At 41.2% G+C, this 23699-nt stretch overlaps 1 protein-coding gene across 3 annotated transcripts in view; it reads left to right on the forward strand.

The window, feature by feature from the left end:
- STAG1 (STAG1 cohesin complex component) overlaps positions 1-23699 on the forward strand; it is a gene marked incomplete at its 3' end in the record, with an annotated part of 343778 nt that overhangs the window by 121973 nt on the left and 198106 nt on the right. For all 3 annotated transcript variants that reach the window (XM_080674892.1, XM_080674893.1, XM_080674891.1), the window contains exon 4: positions 19146-19310. In XM_080674892.1, coding sequence (XP_080531018.1) covers positions 19146-19310 — 165 coding nt within the window. The remainder of the gene's footprint in view (positions 1-19145; positions 19311-23699) is intronic.

Raw genomic sequence — 23699 nt, forward strand, 5'->3', positions numbered from 1 at the left:
GGCGGGGCAGCTAGGGGGAGGGGCTGCTGGAGGTTGGCCAGCCACCCTGCCCTCGGGCGGGGTGGGAGAGGCTGATCAAGGTGGGCCTGGCTGTGGGGAGAGGCCACAGGAGGTTGGCTGGCCAGCCCCACCCCTAGACTGGGCCAGTTTGCTGGCCACACTGGGCGTCATAGTGACCAGTCATTCTGGTTGTTCCAGTGTTCCAGTCGCTAGCTTTTTATAGATAGATAGATAGATAGATAGATAGATAATCTTCTTTGTAGTGACTTAGTATTTTTTTATGTGTTTGCTGTTTCATCAGTATTAATTTGTTTGCCACAGTTTTTAATTAACTTCAGTGAAACTTCATGCCCTTTACTTTTCCAGGATGACTTCTACCATTTTTCTCTTACACTTACTTTTATCCTCCACTTTTATTTAAAGGACAAAAATATTATGGAGAAAAAGATACGCATTGTAATCACTCTTTATAAATCTTCTTAATTTTGTAGAAGTATTTGGTGGTATAACATTTTTTAAAAAAACATTTTGAGAAAAGTGAAAGAGTCTTGCACTTAGAAGCTGGAGACAATTCTAGCTCCCCTTTGTATGATTTTTCTGAAACTCTAGGCAAATTACATTGCTTTTTCTGGGACTCATGGATATACAAGCAAAATTGGAAATTAGACTAAACTTGCTTGAAGGTAGGAGAATGAACTTGCCTACATGATTTCTTACTTGAATTTGTAGTAGGTAAATAGTACATATTCATCTCATGTCTATAAAAATTGAAAAAAATGTTGACCAGGTAAGATAGTAACTTTCTAGAGACTTGTGTTAGTTAGACTTCAGTCCATATTTTCATACTTGTTAACTCACATGGCTATTTACCTACATTTCCACCTGACCCAGGCCTATGTCTTGATCTTGGAAACAAACAAGACTTTCTGAGTTTGTACTCTGGACTTGGCACTGAGATGGTAATTTTTATGTCACTTAAATCCTCACACCAATATTATGAAACTAGTGCCCTGGTGCACGAAATTCGTGCATGGGGAGGAGTGGTCCCTCAGCCCAGCCTTCACCCTCTCCAATCGGGGACCCCTTGGGGGATGTCCTCCTGATGGCTTAGGGGAGCGGGGAGCGGGCCTAAGCTGCGGTCTGGCCTCCCTCTGGGGGAGGTGACTCACCGGCCGATCAGGATGGTGTGGGCAGCAACTGGCCGGCCCTGCCCCCAATTGCGCCGCGGCCACTGGTGGCCTCCCTCTGCAGGAGGCAACCCCAGCAGGCCTATCTGGGGACGGTGCTCAGTGGCCCTGCTCTGAATCACTCCACTGCTGCTGCCGCCCGTGGCCTCCATCTGCGGAAGGCGGCCAGGTGGACGATCGGGGGATGGCACCAGCCCCCATTGCCCCACTGCCACTTGTTGCTGCCACCCCCAACCCCCACCCCATCGCTGTCCCCTCCCTCTGCCCACTGGCATGCACCTTGGCTGGCCTGGCGACACCTGCTCGTTGGCCCCGCCCCCCACTGACCAGTTGTTGCGGTGTTTGGTCAATTTGCATATTACACTTTTATTATATAGGATTGCTTTACTTGGAGATTTATCCACCAAAATGAGCTCTAGAAGGAGTGTTTTTCAAGGTGTGGTCCTACATTTTAACAGGCAACCCAGATGAGTGTTATGCATTGTATTATTTGAGAGGATGTCTTTTGAAGTGTGACACTTCAGTAAAGAGACATTGGCTCATTAAAATTATGCCTCTGGCATGACCACATTCAGTATCTGATTTTTAAAGTTAAAAATTGAGCACCCAATATCTCTTTATCAATCTATATAGGCTCATAATGTTTCCTTATCTTGAAAGTCCCCATACTCACAGAATGACTTCGATAAGTATTTTTAAGGAATCATGCAGGAAAGCTAACTTAGGTGCTAGGAATGTGTAGTACATAGATAATATCCTAGATTAGTAGAAAAAATGGCACATTAGCCTTACATGGTGGTGGCTGAAGGCAGAAGAACAAACGTTGCAGCAAAGAAAGCACTAAGTCTGTCTTCTGTCCTAATTGTTTGGCTATTGCTGAACTAAGCAAGCTCCCTTACACTGTTCCTTTTCCTCAATACCTTCTCCCAATTATTAGAATCACCCATTCAACGAAGTTGCTCCAACTGGAAAACCTGGGCTAATACCATTTGCTTTGTTTGCTTTCATCCCTGTGTAATCAGCCAAATAGTTCCATCAGGTTTCCTCATAAATATGTCTCTGATCCACTGCCTCCTGGTTCCCAACATCAGTCTCTCTTTTTCTTGGGCCCAAAAACACTGCAGCTGTCTAAATTGATCCTTCCCACAGCCACCAGAATGGTTCACTTAAAATGAAAGCAAGACCAGGATGCGCCCATGCTTGACATTCTTCACTTTTCCTCCTTCTGTGGAATAAAATCTAAGCTCCCTGCTATGGTGTATAAGACCCTCAGTGGTCTGTCCTCTGCCTACTTCTCAGACTGCCATGGGAGTCGGGCTGAGTGGCGCCATGGGCGGCCGGGACCCAGACATTGACTTGCACAGTGCCGGCTGCCTCGGGAGTCAGGGCCTGACTGGCGCTGCGGGTGGCCAGGACCCAGACCTGACTTCCGCCCCAGGCCCCCCTTTCTCCCCTACCTGTGTAGGGCTCTGGGGCCGCTCTGTTGTTCTCTCAGGCTCTGGGCCCGAGCCAGGCTCTTCCTACTGAGCTGATCATGACCATTACGGTGTCCCGGCCTAATTTGCATATTACCTCTTTTTATACACACACACACAGACACACTAGAGGCCTGGTGCACGAAATTAGAGCAACGGGAGAGGGGGTGTCCCTCAGCCCAGCCTGCACCCTCTCCAATCTGGGATTCCTCGAAGGATGTCCTACTGCTGGTTTACAGGGATCGGGCCTAAACCAGCAGTCAGACATCCCTCTCGCAATCCTGGACTGCTGGCTCCTAACCGCTTACCTGCCTGCCTGTTTACCTGATTGCCCCTAACCACTCTGCCTGCCGGCCTGCTCACCCCCAACTGCCCCCCCTTGCCAGCCTGATCACCCGCAACTGCCCCCTGTGCCAGTGTGCTCACCCCAACTGCCTCCCCTGCTGGCCTGCTTGCCCCCACCTTCCCTTCCCATTGGACTGCTCACCCCCAACTACCCCCCTGCTGGCCTGCTCACTCCAAACTGCCCCCCATCCGCTGTCTTGATCACCTCCAACTGACCTCCACTGACGGGGTGAGGGACTGAGGGCTGTTTTCAGGCTGGCCACACCTCCTTCAGGGTGGGGTTCCCCACTGGGGTGCCTGGCCAGCCTGGGTGAGGGGCTGATGGCTGTTTTCAGGCTGGCCAAGCCCCTCAGTGGGGACCCTCACCCCATGGGAGTGTGGCCAGCCTGGGAGAGGAGCTGAGGGCTATTTTCAGGCCGGCCACACCTCCTGGTGATCCAGGCTCCCAGCCTCTCCTTTTTTTCTTTTCGTTTCTTTTCTTTTTTTTTTCAGCACCTCCTTGAGCTGAGGCCAGGGCCAGCTGGAAGCAGGTATCTGGGATTTATTTATCTTCTATAATTGAAACTTTGTAGCCTTGAGCCGGAGGCCAGGGCCCGCCAGGACAGGCAGGAAGCTTGGCTTCCTTCATTACCGGGGCAACCCAAGCCTCCTGCTCGCTCCAGCTCCGTGGCCGCTGCCATCTTGGTTGGTCTAATTTGCATACTCACTCCTGATTGTTTGTGGGTGTAGCAGAGTGATGGTCAATTTTCATGGTTCTCTTTTATTAGTGTAGATACTAGAGGACTGGTGCACGAATTCGTGCTTGGGTGGGGTCCTTCAGGCTGGCCGGCAATTGGGGCCAATCAGGGCAGTGGAAGGTTGGCCAGGGGGAGGGGCTGCAGGATGTTGGCTAGCTGTGGGGAGGGGCTGCAGGAGGTTCCAATCCGGGCCATTGAGGCCGGTCAGCCAGGGGGAGGGATCGCGGGAGGTTGGCTGGCCAGGGGAGAGGGGCCGTGGGAAGTTGGCCAGCTGTGGGGAGGGACTGCTGAGAGGTTGGCTGCCCCGATTGGGGCCATTGGGCTGGCCGGTCAGGGGGATAGGGGCCACGGGAGGTTGGCCGGCTGTGGGGGGGGTCACGCGTGGTTGACTGGCTGGAGGGGCTGTGGGTGGTTGGCTGGAGGAGCACACTGACCACCAGGGTGCAGCTCCTGTGTTAAACATCTGCCCCCTGGTGGTCAGTGCACATCATAGCGACCGGCCGTTCGGTTGCTTAGGTCTATATATATATATATATATATATATATATATATATATAGAGAGAGAGAGAGAGAGAGAGAGAGAGAGAGAGAGAGAGAGAGGTCTTATATACAGCTAATGAAGTACAAAACAAAAATAGAAAGTGGTAACTTTCCTAATGTAATTTACCACAGACTTACTTGTTGTAGTATTATTTATTTATAACTAGAGCCCCGGTGCATGAAAATTCATGCACTGGAGCGGGGGGGGGGGTCCCTCAGCCCAGCCTGCCCCCTCTCACAGTCCAGGAGCCCTCAGGGGTGGGAGGTAACCCGGCGATCAGGGGAAGGCGACGCCCCCATCACACCTCTGCTGCTTCCACTGCCAGCAGCGCAAGCCTTGGGCAGCTGGGCTGCTGACATCTGAGGCTTGCCTGCGCTTCGGGCGTCAACTGGGCAGCCGCCATCCAAGGCTTGCCTGCACCTCAGGCCAGCCCTGGGCGGCTGGGGGGCTGAGGGGACTGGGGGACTCCGGAGGGAGGCGCCCTGGCAGGGCTGAGGGGACTGTGGATGCTGCCATCTTTGGCTGTGGATGCTGCCATCTTTGAGGGCGTGACAGTCAATTAGCATATTCCCTCCTTATTGGCTGTGGGAGCCGCCATCTTTGAGAGAGCATGACGGTCAATTAGTATATTCCCTCTTTATTAGATAGGATAGTAAAAAATTCTGTCTTCCAAACTCTTTTTCTTAAGAATGCCAAAATGCCAAGCTATTACTTAATATTGAGAGGTATAATTGACAGAATGGTCAGATTTGAGTTATGCCTCAGTACCTGTTCTGAAAATTGCATGGAGATTTTCTTACTAAAAATAAAAAATTACTGACTAATTTGAGAGCGAGCAAAAAAGTGAGAGGAAAATATTGATTTGTTGTTTCACTTTCTCAGGCATTCATTGGTTTGTTAATGTAAAAAACAAACCAAAAAAAACAAACAGTGAAACCTGTAAAGAATTTTTGTGAGTTTATTTGAGCCAAACTGTCAACATATGCCAGGAAGCAGCACTTCAACAAATTGAGATAATGCTCCAGAGAACAGTGGGTTACATCTGTATTTACTAGTATACATTGCAATTAAAGGAAAGGGACGTAGGTGGGTTACATGAAATCCATTGGTGATAGACTAGAGAGGCGGGAGAAAACAAAGCAGGGAAATCCCTGGGATTGGATAAAAAGTAAAATGATAGATACATAGTTAGGTGGGTGCAGGAACAATTAACATAACAATGAAGGAATCTGTGGTATCTGTCCTGGAGCCCAGGCACATTAGGTTGTGCCCCCAGGGGTCCAGAAAAAGGGAATTTACAAGTTACTTAGACATTTCAAAGGATATGTTATTACAGATGCAAAAAGACAGATAGGCTCAGATAAGGTAAAGGTTGACCTTGTCAGTGAAGATACTGGCCTAGGATGTAACTACCCACCATAACTGCTTTTAGTTAAAGTTTAATTTCAGACCATCCTTTGTGGTTACTTTAGGTCTCTGAGTTTGCAAGACCGCCATACAGGCCTTCCCTGAGCTTGTCAGGTTAGCATGTGGCTCCTTTTGTCCACAGGCTGATGCTTATATGTGCCCTGACTGGGGATAAAATCCATAATCTTGGTGTATTGGGATGACGCTTTAACTAACTTAAGTACCTGGCCAGGGCCTGTTTGGACATTTTCTGTCAACTACCTCCATTTTTAATAATTCCAAATTTTGATTGATAAATACCTTTTATATAGCTACTAGAGGCCTGGCACATGAAATTTGTGCATGGGTACAGTCCCTAGGCCTGGCCTGCGATCAGGGCCATCTTCCTAAGCTGCCCGTAGCCAGCCCTGCCCCCCCGCCGCCACCCACCCCCGGTTCCCCATTTGCCATTGGGTGATTGGTGCCTGAAAGCTGGGGGAAGGGACCAAAAGGTTGGCTGTTCCCACCCGCTCACCGGCCCTGCCCCCCACCACAGGTGGCCATCAGGCAATCAGAGCTTGCCAGCCAGGGAAAAGAACCAAGAAGTGATCAGTGCGCCTCATAGTGACTGGTCCAGTGGTCGTTCTGGTTGTTCTGCTGTTAGGGTCAATTTGCATATTACCCTTTTATTATATAGGATTTTAATACTATTTATACTTTTGAGGAAGACTTCATGGGTTTCTGGTTTTATTCATTTACTCAGTCACATGATAGCGATAGTATAAGGACTTTCTGATATGGGCAATATTGTTTCCCATTTCTTAGTTCTTAGGGGACATCTCATTTTTGTTATATCTTTTTGGTGTACTGTTATTTCAAAGACTTTTGCTACTTATTAAACCACTCTTATTTTGCAGTTGTCCTAATTCATATTTGTTATAGCTCTTTACCCAAGTAGTTACTGATTTCTAAGTAAACACTATATATAGTATCAGACTAACTATGATTGCATTAACAAATAATGGACATCATTTTCTCTGTCTACACACATTATTTTGATGATCGCATCCAATCTCATAACTTAAAATAACATATCTAAGCTTATGTCACTTAGATTTATGTCTCTGGCTTGGACTCTACACTCATAACCAAATGTTTGTTGAACATCTTCATTTAAATATTTAATGGGCCAAAGATGTTTTAAAAACGAAACTCCCTAGCTTTCTATTCCCCTGCCCACCTCTCTTCCATATGGCAACTTCATCGCTCTGGCTGCTCAGGCTATAAATCTTGTAGTCATCTTTGACTCTGTCTTTCTTAGCCTTTATCCAGTCTATCAGCAAATCCTATTCAATTGATTTGAAAATAAACATAATTTTTTTTTCTATAAAACTAGACTAAAACACCATCATATGCTTTTGCTCAATCTTTTCAGTCTTGCTCCTTGTTTCAGGGCCCTCTGTTTCATCTTCTTGTTGAGGCCTCCCCTAAAGATTTAAAATAGCAAATCCTCACTCCTACCCCAGGGGACTTACAATTCCCTTCCGTGTGTGTGTGTGTGTGTGTGTGTGTGTGTGTGTGTGTGTGTGTGTGGTGTGTTTTCTCCTTTCTTTAGAGCACTATTGCCATCTAACATAGTATACATTTTATTTACTTACTGTCTCTCTACCTCTAGAAGTTAAGCTGTATCTTTTTTTTTTTTTAAGCTGTGCCTGACTTTTCAGTACATGTGTATTGAATGTATGGTGTTTAATTTTGTTAAATCACCACTCTTTTTTTTTCTGTTTAAAATTCTTTTTATTTTGAAATAATTTCAGACACAGAGAGTTACAAGAATGCAGATTGTCCAATTGTTAGCATTTTACTAGATTTGTTTTATATTTTCTCTCTATTTATACAAATGCATATACATATATATTATATATAGTAGCATCATATATAAATATATATTATATACCTCTATTAACTGTTTGAGAATAAGTTGCAGACATCATGCCACTTTACTCCTAATGCTTTAGTATGAATTTCCCTGAAATGATTGACATTCTTATACTCAGCCATAGAACAATTTTGAAAATCAGGAAAAAATGTTTATGGAATACTAACCATATCTATACACTTCATTCAGATTTTGCCATTTATTCAGATAATGCCCTAAGGAAAAAGAAAAAAAAATAATGGTTCAGGATTCAATACAGGATTTCATTTATAGTTGTCATATAAATCAGTACTTCTATAGCTTAACCTATCTTTAATCCCTGTTTTAATATTTTATTAAGGATATTTTACTCTTGTTCTATTTGAGTGAGAACTAGCACTTCTATTCTCAACATTATTTAACTACTAGAGCCCAGGTGCACGAAATTCATGCATGGGGGTGAGGGGTTCCCTCAGCCCAGCCTGTACCCTCTCCAATTCAGGATCCCTCTCACAATCGGGGACCACTGGCTCCTAACTGCTCACCTGCCTGCCTGCCTGATCACCCCTAACTGCCCCCCCCCCACCAGCCTGATCACCCCTAACCGCCTCTGCCTGCCGGCCTGATTGCCCCTAACTGCCCAACCTGCTGGCCTGGTTGCCCCAACTGCCCCTCCCCCCGCCAGCCTGGTCACCGCTAACTGCCCCCCCCTCCCCCCAATGGCCTGGTCGCTCCTCACTGCCCCCCTTTGCCAGCCTGGTCGCCCCTCACTGCCACCCCTGCTGGCCTGGTCACCGCACACAGCCTGCTGTTCAGTCTTTTGGTTGTCCCTCACTAACCCCCCTGCCGGCCTGGTCGCCCCATGCAGCCTGCTGTTCAGTCGTTACTGTGAGGGCGTCGTGACCAATTTGCATATTACCCTTTCATTAGTATAGATTTTATTTGTCTAGACTAAATAGGAGAAGTAAATAAGTAGAAGTATGCCCTCTTCTTTTTCATGTTAGCTTTGTTTTATTTTCTTAAATATTTATTTTTATGCCTTTATATTCATACATTTAGAAAGAAAATGGAGACTACACAATAAAATATTAACAATGAGTATCAGAAGGAGGAGAGATTAGCAGGTGATTTTATAAAATGTGGATATTACAAATTATTTGGATCTTATATTTACAATACTGTGAGTTTTATGATATCATTTAAATATTTTACATAATTTTTAGTAAGTATATAGTATTTTGTATCAAGTTAATCCCCTATTGAACATTCATATTAAAATTTCTTTACTAATCTAAACCGTGCTGGCATAAACTAGCTTGCAAAAAAAATTTTTTTTAGAGCCATTGATATTTTTTATCTTACATTTCTAAAAGTGGATTGGGTAGTCTAAAGGTATGCCATATGTTTGAAAGCTTTTAATGTGTCTTATTGGTTTGCCTTTCACACAACACAGTATGTGGCATTGCTTATCATACCTTTGATTAATACTGTTAAATCTTTACTAATTTCTAAGTGATGTAAAATTTCATCATTATGTTCTGAAATATTGATCATTTGTGTTTCTTTTCTGAATTGGCCTATTTATCATCTTCTAGGCCAATTTTTATTTTTCTAAGAAACAAATATTTTTATAAAATGATTTTTGTAGCTTAAACTTCATGGTCACTTTTGGAAATGTATTTATCAGTTGGACTTGTATGCTCTCTTCTTTTTCATGTTAGCTTTGTTTTATTTTCTTAAATTATATTTAGCATTTCTTCCACGGACTAGTTTTTAGTTCTTACTTCCTTAATTTTCTTAAAACATACCAAAATTTTTCCAGAAACCCAGAATTAAAACATGAGTCACTATTGAATTTCCTCCTCCAAAATTTCTTCCCCCTCTACATTATCTAATGAGATTCTAGATCTGATGAAATTTTATTTCACAGTGTCTTCTCTGTAATTCCTTCTACTATCTCTCTACTTACAATATTTTTTGTTTTCCCTTACATCCTTTTAAATACTGCCAGGTTGACTTTTTTTAAAAAAACATCGGTTGCCTCCGGCATGTGCTCTGACCAAGTATCAAACTGGTACTTGATATGTGCCCTGACCAGGAATCAAACCCGCCAACCAACTGAGCCACACCGGCCAGGGTGCCAGGTTGACCTTTGCAAAAACTTGTTCAAATAGCAAGAAGTGTCTTTGTTTGGGGGAATGTTCTTTTGACTTACCTTACACCTAATATTTTATGTGTTTCCCTAATGATAGCCTTTCATTCAGTCAGATACCTATCTTTGTCCTTCTACACGTGGCTTGTGCTTTCCTACTTCTACACCTTAGTCTATGATGTTTTTGTCTTTCTGGAATCCTTGTTTCCTAAGTTCTTCTTATGCTGATCTTACTAATTTTACTAATTCATTAAGTTCCAACTTGCAGCTCATCTCTTCTGTGAAACTTTTCCTGTTTACAGCCACTAGAAGTAATCTCTTCCTTCATAGAGCCCTTTCAACACTTGTCTTGAACCAAATTCCTTTACAGAATATTTTTATATACTATAGTTTACTATATTATATTGTAGTTATTTGTGTTTCTGTTTTTCTTTCAATTATATGTATGTTAAGATTTTGCAGTAAGCTGTTGCAGTTATGTTTATACATTATTTGTGAAAGGTAGGGGTTATTTCATATTTATAACTTATGGATAAATACAGGTAAGGCACAAAAGTAAAGAAAGTTGGTATGTCTGTGTCTCTTAAAGCTTATAGAAAAGTCATTGCTCATTCATACTACAGTGTATCCTATTCATAGCTTTGGGATAGAGTAATTTTTAATAATTTTTCTATACTGCTATACTAACTTTTACTTAAAACTGTTTACCAGAAATGTAAGTATACATTTAAATTAAATAGTATATAATTGTAGTAAGGCATTTGTCCTAAAGATTAATTAAAAACCTCTGACACTAAATTGCAACATTTTCACAAAGATGCAGTGAGGAGTGTATATCTTTGTTACTTCCTGAGAATATTGTCCATAACATTCATTACATAATATGTTGAGGCAGGCTTTGTTTTAGGTAACTTTATTTTTCTACAGATATTTATTAATATCTTTTTCTCTCTACTGTTTGAATTAGCTACAGCAATGAACATGTAACCCTAGAGTCTGTATTATTAACCCTGTGGACCATAGAAATCTTTCTTATACAAATGTTTATGAAAAAGAAAGCAGAAGCATTTCTCCACCATCAATTGACAAAATTGTATTAGAATGTTGAAAAATACATCTTAAATACTGTAAGCACTTTGAAAGTTACTAGAGGCCTGGTGCACGCTATGTTGAGTGTCTGCCCCTGATGGTCAGTGCACATCATAGCAACTGGTCGTTCTGCGTTTGGTCAATATGCATATTAGCCTTTTATTTTATAGGATGTGTTGTGCTACATGCAAGGGTCAATTTTTTTTAAACATATTTTATTGATTTTTTACAGAGAGGAAGGAGAAGGATAGAGAGTTAGAAACATCAATGAGAGAGAAACATTGATCAGCTGCCTCCTGCACACCTCCTACTGGGGTGTGCCCACAACCAAGGTACATGCCCTTGACCAGAATTGAACCTGGGACCTTTCAGTCCACAGGCTTACGCTCTATCCACTAAGCCAAAGCGGCTAGGGCAGGGTCAATGTTTTTATGTGCCTGTACATAGTAACTACATGGTGAATGAAAAAATAAAAGTTACGTTGCATGAGCAAAAAATCTGTTTTCTAATACCTTGTGTTCTGTAAATTGAGTCAGATTCAGATTATGCATATTTAGCAGCAATATCACATATGTATCATTTGGGCACGAATTATGGAAGGTTGAATAAGTGAGACTCCATGAGTCAAAACATAAACTGCACATGACTACTAAGTTGAAGCAGTATTTGGGAAGAGTTCCACTTGCTATTAATGGGAGAAAGATTTCCTAGGTTGGGAGTAGATGGAGTAAGCTGATCTTGTTCCATCAAGAAGACTATGTCTCTGGGATCAGTAAGCATTTAAAGATCTGTGTTGAGCTAGAAGAGCTAGTGTGTATGCAGGTCTGGCAGACTGTTGTGGCCTGGGATTCAAGGATAGGACTTTAGTCCCTGGAGTAAATGGATAATCCTAGCTAATAAAAGGGTAATATGCAAATTAACCATCCCTCTGTCACAAAGATGGCGGCGCCCATAGCCACAAGATGGCAGCGCCCAGTCCTCTCAGCCCCACCGGAGTCCCCCAGTCATGGGGGTGAGGGAGGGCGGTCGCTGAGAGTTGGCAGCGTGAATGGCCGGGCGGAATGCTTGCTTTGTCGCCGCAGCAATGAGGCAAGAGTTCCACCCTGGCCGCGGATGGGCCTCTGGCCAGGCCAGGGCACAGAATGCTTGTGTTGTCGCCCTGGTGACAAGGCAGGCGTTCCAAGCCTGGATGCAGATGGGCTTCTGGGCCGCGGAGAGCCTCTGGGCAGCGGGCGCGGAGCGGCCAGGCTCCACAGAGAGCTACTGGTGCACGGATTCGTGCACAGGGCTACTAGTATATATATATATATATATAAGGCTAAGTGACCGACCATGTCTGTCTGACCGACTGACCGGCTGGTACATGTGACGCGCACTGGCAATTTAAAAATAAACATTGACTCGCACATGAGCAATACATATAAAGCTCTCGCTGGCGCCAATCTAGACAGAGTAGGAATATTTCTACCTGAATCCGTTTTCAGACATGGTCAGTTATATGTTGCTTTCTCTCAAGTTCGAAGAGCGTGTGATATTAAAGTTAAAGTTGTAAATGCTTCATCACAAGGGAAATTAGTCAAGCACTCTGAAAGTGTTTTTTACTCTTATTGTGGTATACAAGGAGATATTAGAATAAGTTTAATCAATTTATCAGTCATTGTTTTTATCAATGTTGTTTTTATATCATGTCTTTGTTGTTATATCATGTTATTTATTAATTTATATGTTATTTTCATATACATTCTTCTAATTTTTCATCTCTGACACTTCTATTATAAAGGACAAATAGCGATATTAAAATATTTCTTCTAATTAATTTCCTTTCAATGTGCACGAATTCGGCCACTAGTTACTGTATATTACCATCTAGATCTGTACTAGGAAAATCACTCTTCTGATAATGGGGGAAAATATAGATAGAACCTAGGTAAGATCAAATGGGTTTTTGTTTTTTATCTATATTTTTTGCCACATTTATAATCAATGCTAAAAGCCTTTTGAGTGTGAGAATTACGGGTATTTTACTTTTACACACACAGACATTCCTAAACATACACAGGCTTATTTGTTGTATTATTATTTGTAATAATAGAAGGTCCAAAACAAAATAAATGTCCATCAACAGATTATTGGCTAAGTAAAGTAACATATATCTCTGCTGTGGAGCACTGTAGCTTTTAGAAAAGAATAAGACATTCTCTAGATCTTGATATAAATTAGCTACAAAATATATTGATAATGAAAATAAGATGATGCACATCTGTGCATAAGATATCTTTTGAGATCTTGCTTTCATTTCTTTTAGTTGTTTTATGTCAAATTTTTATTGTTGAAATACATGTAAGATTTAACCAACGTAATCATTTTTAAGTGTACAGTTCAGTTGTATGAAATATATGTCTAATGTTGTGCAATCATCACCACCATCCATCTTCATCTTAACTCCCCATTCTCTCCTCCCATTAGTCTCTGGCAATCATCATTCCACTTGTTGGCTCTATGATTTTGACTAAGTATCTGATATAAGTGGAATCATACACTATTTGTCTTCTTGTTACTAACTTACGTCATTTAGCATAACGTCCTCGAGGTTCATCCATGTTGTAGCCTGTGTCATAATTTTCTTCCATTTTAAGACTGAATTAATATTCCAGTGTACATGTATAGCACATTTGGTTATCCGTCCACCAATGGATTGCTTCCAAGTTTTAGCTATTATGAACAATGTTGCTATAAGCATAAGGTTATACAAATTATCTTTTGAGACTCTCAGTTCTTTCAGATATATACTCAGATGTGTAAATTGCTGGATCACATGGTAATTCTATTATTAATATTTTGAGAAACTGCCATAGTGCTATCCACAATAGCTGTATTTTTTGCATTCTCAGCAACAGTTCACAAGAATTGCAATTTTTCCAAATCCTCCCCAAGACTTACATTCTTTTTTTGATAGTAGCCATCTGCCAAGACTTGTTTTCTGTTTTTTTGATAATAACCCCTCGTAGGTATGAGGTGGCATCTCATTATAGTTTTGATTTTCATTTCTCAATTGATTAGTGATATTGAGCATCTTTTCATGTGCTTATTGGCCATTTGTTTATCTTTGGAGAAATGTCTATTCAAATGAGTCCTTCAATGATTTTCAGATATGTTGTTTTGTTGTTTTAGGAGGCTTTTTATATATTCTGGGTATTGATTTCATATCAGATATATGATTTGCAAATATGTTCTCCTATTCTGTGGGTTTTCTTTTTTTTCTTTTTCTTTTTTTTTTTTCATACTCTTCATTGAATAATATTGGTACTCTTGTCAAAAAGTATTTAACCATGGCCGAAACCGGTTTGGCTCGGTGGATAGAGCGTCGGCCTGCGGACTGGAGGGTCCCGGGTTCGATTCCGGTCAAGGGCATGTACCTTGGTTGCGGGCACATCCCCAGTGGGAGGTGTGCAGGAGGCAGCTGATCGATGTTTCTCTCTCATCGATGTTTCTAGCTCTCTATCCCCCTCCCTTCCTCTCTGTAAAATATCAATAAAATATGTTTTAAAAAAAAAAAAGTATTTAACCATGTATGTGAGGCTTTATTTCTGAGGTCTCTATTCTTTTCAATTGGTCTTAGTCTTGCCTTTATGTTAGCACTACAGTTTTAATTACTATAGCTTTGTAGTAAGTTTTGCAATCAGGAAGTGTATGTGTCTTTCAGTATTGTTCTTTATTCAAGATTGTTTTGGCTACTCAACATCCTTTGAGATTTTCTATTAAATAAATTTTTTTTTTTATTTCTGCAAAAAGGTCATTGGGATTTTGATAGATATTTAATTGAATCTGTTGAGCACTTTGGGTAGTATTGACATCTTAACAATACTGAGTCTTCCAGTTTATGTACATGGGATAGGGTTTCCATTTATTTATGTCTTTTAAAAATTTTACTTTTGCATTTTTTTATTATGTTTAAATGTCTCTGGAAGGACATATAAGAATGAATAATATGTCATTCAAGAATTGGAAATTAAGACAAGATACCATTACACATCTGTTAGAATGGCTGAAATTTAAAAACCTGACAATACCAATTTCATGGCAAGGATGTGAAGGAACAGGAACTCTTATTTTTTGCTGGTGGATAGACAAAATGGTACAGCCATTTTGGAAAGTAGTTTTGCAGTTTCGTACAAAGCTAAAAATAATTTTACCATATGATTCAGTAATCATCCTTCTAAGTGTTTATACTGCTTTGAAAATAACGTCCACACAAAACCATTCGTGTGAGTGTGTATAGTCAGTCGCTTTATGCCTAATTGCCAAAAATGGTGACTGAGATGTCCATTATTAGGTAAAGGGATGACAATTGTGGCACATCCATACAATGGAATGTTATTTAGAAATAGAAAGAAATTTGCTCTTTAGCCACTGGAAGACATGGATGACTCTTCAGTGCAAATTATTAAAGTGAAAGATGCCAGTTTGAAAAGGCTACACATACTGTGTAATTTCAATTATATGACTGAGTATAAAAGACTATATAGGTGATGACAAAAAAATTTTAGTGTTTGTCAAGGGAAAATGGGAAGTTTGAATAGATGAAGCTCAGGGATCTTTTAAAGGTTATGAAACTTTTCTTTATGATACCAGAATCATGCATACACAACACTATGCATTTGTTAAAACCCATTGAACTCTACAGAAAAAGAATGAATTTTATGAATATAGATGGTTTAAAATTCACACACACGTGCACACACACATACTAATGGGAATATGTCAAATAGACATAGAAGCCAACTAAAGCTCTCCCAATGGCCAAAGCTGAAACAAGTTGAACAAGAAAATAAAATAGTGTTGGAATTATAATCCAAAGTATAAAATAAATATTGATTAGCCCACATTAGTATAAATGATTAAATGTATAACTGAGAATAGACAAATCTCCCATTCTGAAGGATTCCAAATAATATGTGTAAATATTTCTCCCTCAAGGGGATGGAGTATAATTTCCCATCCCTAAAATGTGGGTGCTTGTGGTAACTTTCTTTCAAAGGGTATAGTATGAAAATTGGAGTAAAAGTAACTTTACAGTGGAGAAACTTGACAAACATCACCTCAACCAACTGATTAAGGTCAACATTAACAGTGATAAATTGTGTTGATAATACGTACTCTTGATATGAGGAACTTAAAAGTAACATTTTATCTCTCACATCATCCCAAACCTACAGTTCCAGTCGAGTCATGGGAAAAACAAGAGACAAACCCAGTTGAGAAGCATTGTGCAAAATACCTGACCAGTAATTTCTCAAAACTGTCAAGGTCACCAAAAATCAGGAAAGTCTAAAAACTGTCATAGCCAAGAGTAGTTTATTTATTCTGGGTGGAGTCCTCAAAAAAGAAAAAGGTCATTAGGCAAAAACTAAGAAATCTGAAGTATGGACTTTGGTTAATGTACCAATATTGGTTCATTCAATTGTAGCAAATGTATCAGATAAATGGTAACTAGATGTGATGTATTTGGGAATTCTCTGTACTGTCTTCATTTTGAGGGAGTAAATATAAAACTTCTAAATAATATAATTAAATAAGCAGTAAGCTCATTGTGTGTAAATCCACACACAAAAGTGGTTGTAAGGCTATTTATTAAAAGGAGTGAAAGTGTACTAAGAACACAGGAATAGAAAATGAAGGGAACGGGTACTGTAAGCTGGGAGAGAAGCCCTTCCATGCTATGCTTTGTAGTATTCCTCCAGTGCCCTCTAGTTACAAAGCCTAACACCGTAGCAGATGATAAAAGATAAATGTTTACAGGGTTCAGCACAAAGTGGGACAAATAAGGGTGGATTTGGAGGTGAGGGGCAATCTATATACACTGAGTGGCCAGATTATTATGATCTCTGAACACATAATAATCTGACCACTCATTGTATATCCTGTATAATAAAAGGCTAACATGCAAATTGTCCCCTCGACCAGGAGTTCGACCATCAGGCAGGCCAGCCAATGCCCATGTCCCTCCCCCTGGCCAGGCTGGCCGGACCCCACCTATGCACAAATTCATGCACCAGGCCTTTAATAAACACACACACACACACACACACACACACACACGCCTGATTATTATGCATTCAGAGAGCATAATAATCTGGCCACTCAGTGTATATAAAAGCCTAAGTGACTGGCCTATTGGACGGTAGCTATGACACGCAATGACCACCAGGGGGCAGATGCTCAATGCAGGAGCTGCCGAGTGATAGCAACTTCGCAGAGTGCCCTCTAGCACTCTGGGACCCCTCAGAGGATATTAGACTGCCAGTTTTGGCCTGAACCCAACAGGCCAGGCCAAGGGACCTAACCTGCTGGAGGGACCCCGCTTACTCCCCAGATGCCCTTCAAGCCCCGGCACCGCCCCAGGTGTGGCCGGCCTGGGTGGGACTGTGGAAGGTTGGCTCTAGGGCATGTCCAGCCCATCTCGCCCAGTTCCGTCCCACCGGCCACCTTCTAATTAATTTCCATTCAATGTGTACAAATCCATGCACCAGGCTTCTAGTAAATTAATAACTGAACAGGCCTATTATGACAATAAATCACTCAAAAGAGAATATAAATACTGAGAAGAACAGGTGCTCAAGAGCAAGCATGTCAAACTCAAAGGCTAACACCGGCCAAATAAACAAAGTTTAAGTTTATGTGGGCCACAAAAAGTCAAAAACTTCAATTTTCATAGAAACATAGGTTTATTTCAATGGAGACATGCTGAATACAAAGGGCTGAAATAAATGAGTAATCATTAACATAAAATAACATTTTAATAAAAATTAATATTTTTTCTTGAACATTAACTTACTAGACACTGAATAACTGCACAAATTAATAAGCGTAACGCAAATAAACCTATTTTTCTTGTTCTCTGAAAACAAAATATTTGCTGTTGCGTACACCAAACAAGTCAGTCCAAGACTAATGACGTGGCAGTCCGCTGCTAAAATATTTGCTGCTAGTATTCGTGGAGAGAAATGGTGCACCTGCGCGTAAGGGAAATGAATGCAACACTATTATGGTAATCAGTCATTAGCGAATGTTGTTACTAATAATTATGCATAACAGGATATTGTAAACATTTAGTTACAAAGTTTTTATTAAAACGTTTCTTACATACCGTTATGTTGGCTGGGCTGCAAAAATATTCGTTGAGGGCCGCAAGTTTGACATGCTTGCTCAAGAGAGACCTAAGGTAACACTAAACAGGTAAGGAATATAGGGAGGGAGAAGGTAATGAAATGAAAGGAAGATATCATGAGGCCTGTTGAGAGTTTCAAGAAATATTTATTACAGTTAACAACATTAATTTCATGGGTGAGTTTGGCAAAGCAGCAACCATGATGAGTTTATATATAAATTAAATTTATGTGAATAATAACAGCAACTGGAAGCAATTCTATTAAATTACCCTTCACTCTAAAGGTGAGACATAGGTAAGGTGGTAGTTAGTGTTGATTTTTTTTTTTTAAACTGGTGGCATGAGCCCTAGCCAGGTAGCTCCGTTGATTTGATTGTCCTCCAAGGTGCAGAGCACATACAAGAATCAATGATATGCCAAGGCTGCAGGTTTGATCACCCGTCAGAGCACACAGGAATCAACCAAATAATGAATGCATGGATGGATGGGGCAACAGATCAATGTTTCTCTCCATCTTTTCCTTTCTCTCCCTCTCTCCCCTCCCCCACTCTCTGCTTTCCCTCTCTCTCAAATCAATTTTAAAAATTCAAAAACTTGGGGCATGAGATGGGATGTTAATTGAAGAATGTAAACTCCAGCAAGGCAGAAATATTTACTTTGCTTATTTCCATATTTCCAGTACCTAGAGTGGTTCCAAATATGTTCAAATGTATAGTTGTTGCATGACTGGCTAGGAAATACTTGTGCACTTAAGTAGAAGTCGAATATACAGTATTTCCAAGTAGTTTTATTGAGCAGGGTTTCTGAAGAAGGAGAGTAATGAGGAGGGTACAAAGAAGGATATGTCAAGAGGGGGACGTGGTTAAAATGTTCAATCTTGGCATTATTGTTGTACAAAATACTAAATCCTTTTTCTTTAACTTTATTTTCATGACTTATATAAATTAACTTATGCTTTGCTGTTTGCGCTTTTTTATCACTGAAAACAAATTGTAAATCTTCCTTTGGTTAGATTATGTTTCTTGCCTTTAGTAAAGTATAGTGCTAACTACCTTTCACAGGATTACACATAATTTGAGATCATTCTGCCTAAAGCAAAGTATGCCTGCATTTATTTTTTTTTTTTCTTCTTCATCTTTTTATCCAGTCTACAAATAAGAAACCTCGAAAATCTCCAGGAGAGAAGAGTAGAATTGAAGCTGGTATTAGAGGAACAGGCCGTGGAAGAGCTAATGGGCACCCTCAACAGAATGGTGAAGGGGAGCCTGTCACATTATTTGAAGTGGTGAAACTGGGGAAAAGTGCAATGCAGGTAAATTTTAAGTGTTTTTATTTTATTTATAATAGTCAATATAAAGTAATAGTCAATAATTTATGTGGAACTTGTTAGTATATAGATTGACATTTTATATACTCTTTTTTGAAATTTATAATTCTACTTTTCTATAAAATTCTTTATTGTTGAAAGTATTGCATATGTCCCCCTTTTCCCCCATTGACCCCCTCCAGCCTGCCCCCACTCCCCGCCCCAGGCCTTCAGCACCCTGTTGTCTGTGTCCAATGGTTCTGCATATATCCACACAGGTCTTTGGTTGATTATCTCCCACCCATCCACTCTTCCCCGCCCTCACTGAGATTCCCCACTCTGCTCCATGCTTCCGTGTCTCTGGATCCACTCTGTTCATCAGTTTATTTTGTTACTTAGATTACACATATGAGTGCAATCATGTGATACTTGTCTTTCTCTGACTGACTTATTTCACTTAGCATAATGCTCTCCAGGTCTCTCCATGCTGTCTCAAAGGGTAAGAGATTCTTTTTCTTTTAACTGCTGCATATTATTCCATGGTATAAATGTACCACAGCTTTTTTATCCATTCATCTACTGATGGGCACTTGGGCTGTTTCCAGATCTTAGCTATTGTAAATTGTGCTGCTATGAACAAGATAAGTGAAAATAATGACATAGCTATTAATAGTGCAGTGTAACTGCAGAATATTGAGGATAAAAAGAAAATCTTGAAATATTTTATCAAGGAATGTTTTACCTTGTTCTCTGACTACAATTCAAGTGATGTTAAAATACACAAAATAAATTTCCCTTCTAAATTATGTTATACTTACAAAATATTTTGAAGAGCCTCCATACTGTTTTCCATGATGGCTTTAACAGTTGGCATTCCCACCAACAGTTTCCCAGAGTTCCCTTTTCTTCACAACCTCACCAAAACTTATTATTTATCTTCTTTTGGATGATAGTCATTCTAACAGGTGTGAATGATATCTCATTATGGGTTTGATTTGTTTCTAGTTGGTGATTAGTGATGTTGCTCATCTTTTCATGTACTTCTTGGTCATTTGTATGTCTTCTGCAGAACCTGTCTATTCCGTTTCTCTGCCCTTTTGTAAAAAATATGTTTTTATTGATTTTAGAGAGAGGAAGGGAGAGGGAGAAAGATAGAAAATCTATGATGAGAGAGAATCATGAATTGGCTGCCTCCTGCACACCCCCTACTGGGGATCAAGCCCAAAACTCAGGCATGTGCCCTGAGGGGTGAACCAAACCGAGACTTCCTGATTCGGGTCAAGGCTTCAACCATTGAGTTACATGAGCCGGGCATCTCTGTCCATTTTTTATTCAGATTATTTTTTTATATTAAATGTTAATTTATTAAATTTTATTCAGTATAAAAACACAATTGAATTTAATATAGAAAACAACTGTTTTCTGTATGTTTGATTTTGTATCCTGCAACTTTATTAAATCTGTTGATTAGTTTTTTAGATTTCCTATATATAAGATTATATCATCTGTACACAGAGATTATTATACTTCTTCCTTTCCTGTTAGGATGCCTTTTTTTTTTCTTGCCTGATTGCTGTGGCTAGGATTTCCAGTAATCTGTTGAACAGAAGTGGTGAAAGTGTTAACCCTACTCTTGTCCTTGATCTTAGAGAAAAAGCTTTCAACCTTACTAGTATATCACTGAGTATAATGTTGGCTGTGGGTTTGTTATATATGGTTTTTGTTGAGGTTGGGTATATTTCTTCTGCACTCTGTTTGTTTTTTATCATGTTGCATTTGTCAAAAAAAAGCTTTTTTGCACCTACCGAGAAAATCATATGATTTTTATGTTTCCCTGTTTTAATGTGGTATATCACGTTTATTGATTTACATATGTTGAATCAGTTTTGCATCCCAGGAACAAATCCTACTTGATCACGGTGAATGCTTCTTTTAATGTGCTGTTGAATTTGGCTTGCTAATATTTTGTTGAGAATTTTTACATCTATACTTTCCAATCAGTATCATCTGACTTTGTTATGTGTATAATGCTAGCCTTATAAAATGAATTTGAGAGGGTTTCTTCCTCTTTCATTTTTTGGAAGAGATTGGTTTGAGAAGGGTTGGCATGGATTCTTCTTTCAATATTTGATAGTATTCACCAGTGAAACCATCTGGTTCTGGCATTTTCTATTTTGGGAGGTTTTTGATTACTGATTTAATCTTCATAGCAGTAATCAGTCTGTTAAGATTTTATATTCATGATTCAATCATAGTTGTATGTTGCTACAAATTCATCCATTTCTTCTAGGTTGTTTAGTTTGTTGGCATATAATTGTTCATACTAGCTTCTCATGATCCTTTGTATTCTGTGGTATCAATTTATAATATCCTTTTAGTTCTGATTTTATTTGAGTCCTCTTTTTTTTTTTAAGTTTAGCTAAATGTTGGGCAATTTTGATTCTTTTAAAAAATCCAGCTCTTAATTTCATTGATCTTTTCCATTTATTTCTCCTCTGATCTTTATTGTTTCCTTCCTTCTGCTGTGTTTGGGCTTAGTTCTTTTTTTTCTAGTGCTCTGAGGTGTATAGTGAGGTTGATTATTTGAGATCTTTTTTGTTTCTTAATATAGGGATTTATTGCTGTAGCCTTCTTAGAAATGTTTTTGCTGTATTCAATTGGTTTTAATATGTTGTGCTTCCATTTTTGTTAGTTTCAAAGCATTTCTTGATTACCAGTTTTATTTCTTCTTTGACTCATTGATTGTTCAGTAGCATTTTGTTTAATCTCTACATTTTGCGATTTTTCAATTTTCTGTGTTACTGATTTCTAGTTTCTACCATTCTGGTCAGAAAAGATACCTAATATGATTTCAGCTTTAAATTTGCTAAAACTTGTTTTGTGAAATATGTGATTAGCCCTGAAGAATTTTTCATGTGTCTTCTGTACCTGTTGGATGGAATGCTCAGCATTTGTCTGTTCCATTTGTTCTGAAATATGTATGGTTCAAACCTTCATTTTATTTCTATACTAGTGGCCTAGTGCACGAAATTCATGCACATTAAAAGGGGATTAATTAGAGGAAATAATTTAATATTGCTATTTGCCCTTTCTCTATTATAGAAGTGTCAGAGATGAAAGAAAATTAGTAAAATGTATATGAAAACCTTCCTCCTGTCAGAGTTTGGGGCACACCACGGGACCCAGAGTCAAGTCCCTGTCCACCCACATGCGCCTCAAAATCGCGTGAGACCCAGACCCGGCTGACCCCCCCCCCCCCCTCATTGGGATAGATCCAGACCTGGCTAGTCCCACCCTTGTCAAGCCCCGCAGGGAATGTAGCCTCAGGTCCCCTGGCCTGGTGCCAGGACAGGGGGCGTGGCCTGAGGTCCCCCAGCCCAGACCGGGGTGGGGGGGGCATGCCTTGAGGTCCCCCGTCAAGCCCTGCCAGGTGTGGGACATGGCCTGAGATCCCCTATCAAGCCCCGCTGGGTGGGGGGCATGGCCTGAGGTCCCCCGTCAAGCCCCACCAAGCAGGGGATGGGGGGGCTCAGACTCAGATCCCCTGGCCCGGCACTGGGAGGGGGAACAGCCTCAGGTCCCCTGTCAAGCCCCACCAGCAGGGGGGTGCAGCCTCAGGTTCCTCCTGGGCGGGGGGGTGGTGTGGCCTGAGATCCCCCGACCCAGCACTGGGGATGCACCTTGAGGTCTCCTGTCAAGCCCCGCCAGGCAAGGGGGCACAGCCTCAGGTCCCCTGGCTCAGTGCTGGGGCAAGGGGTGCGGCCTGAGGTCCCCTGTCAAGTCCCACCTGGTTGGGGGCATGGCCTGAGGTCCCCCATCAAGCCCCACCAGGTGGGGGGCATGACCTGAAGTCCCCCGGCCTGGCCCTGGGGCGGGGGGAGCAGCCTGAGGTCCCCTAGCCCAGCACCAGGACAGGAAACGAACCTTGAGGTCTCCTGTCAAGCCCTGCTGGGTGTGGAAGGCAGGCTGAGATCCCCTGTCAAGCCCCATGGGAGTGGGGGAGGGTGTAGCCTCAGGTCCCTGCTGATTGCTTGTTAAGGCTCCTTATGGGAAGTTGGCCTCAGCTGTGGGTGCAGCCATCTTTGTGATGGAGTGATGGTTAATTTGCATATTCCCTCTTTATTAGATAGGACTAGAGGCCTGGTGCATGAAATTCATGCACGTGGGGGTGCCCTCAGCCCAGCCTGCACCCTCTCCAATCCGGGACCCCTTGGGGGATGTCCGACTGCTGGTTTAGGCCCAATCCTGGGGATTTGGCCTAAACCGGTAGTCAGACATCCCTCTCAAAATCCTGGCCCACTGGTTCCTAATCGCTCACCTGCCTGCCGGCCTGGTTTCCCCAGGCAGCCTGCTGTTCAGTCATTTGGTCGTCCCTCACTAACGCCCCTGCCAGCC

This window comes from Plecotus auritus (genome assembly GCF_963455305.1).
Source record: "Plecotus auritus genome assembly, chromosome: 6".
NCBI classification, from domain to species: Eukaryota; Metazoa; Chordata; class Mammalia; order Chiroptera; family Vespertilionidae; genus Plecotus; species Plecotus auritus.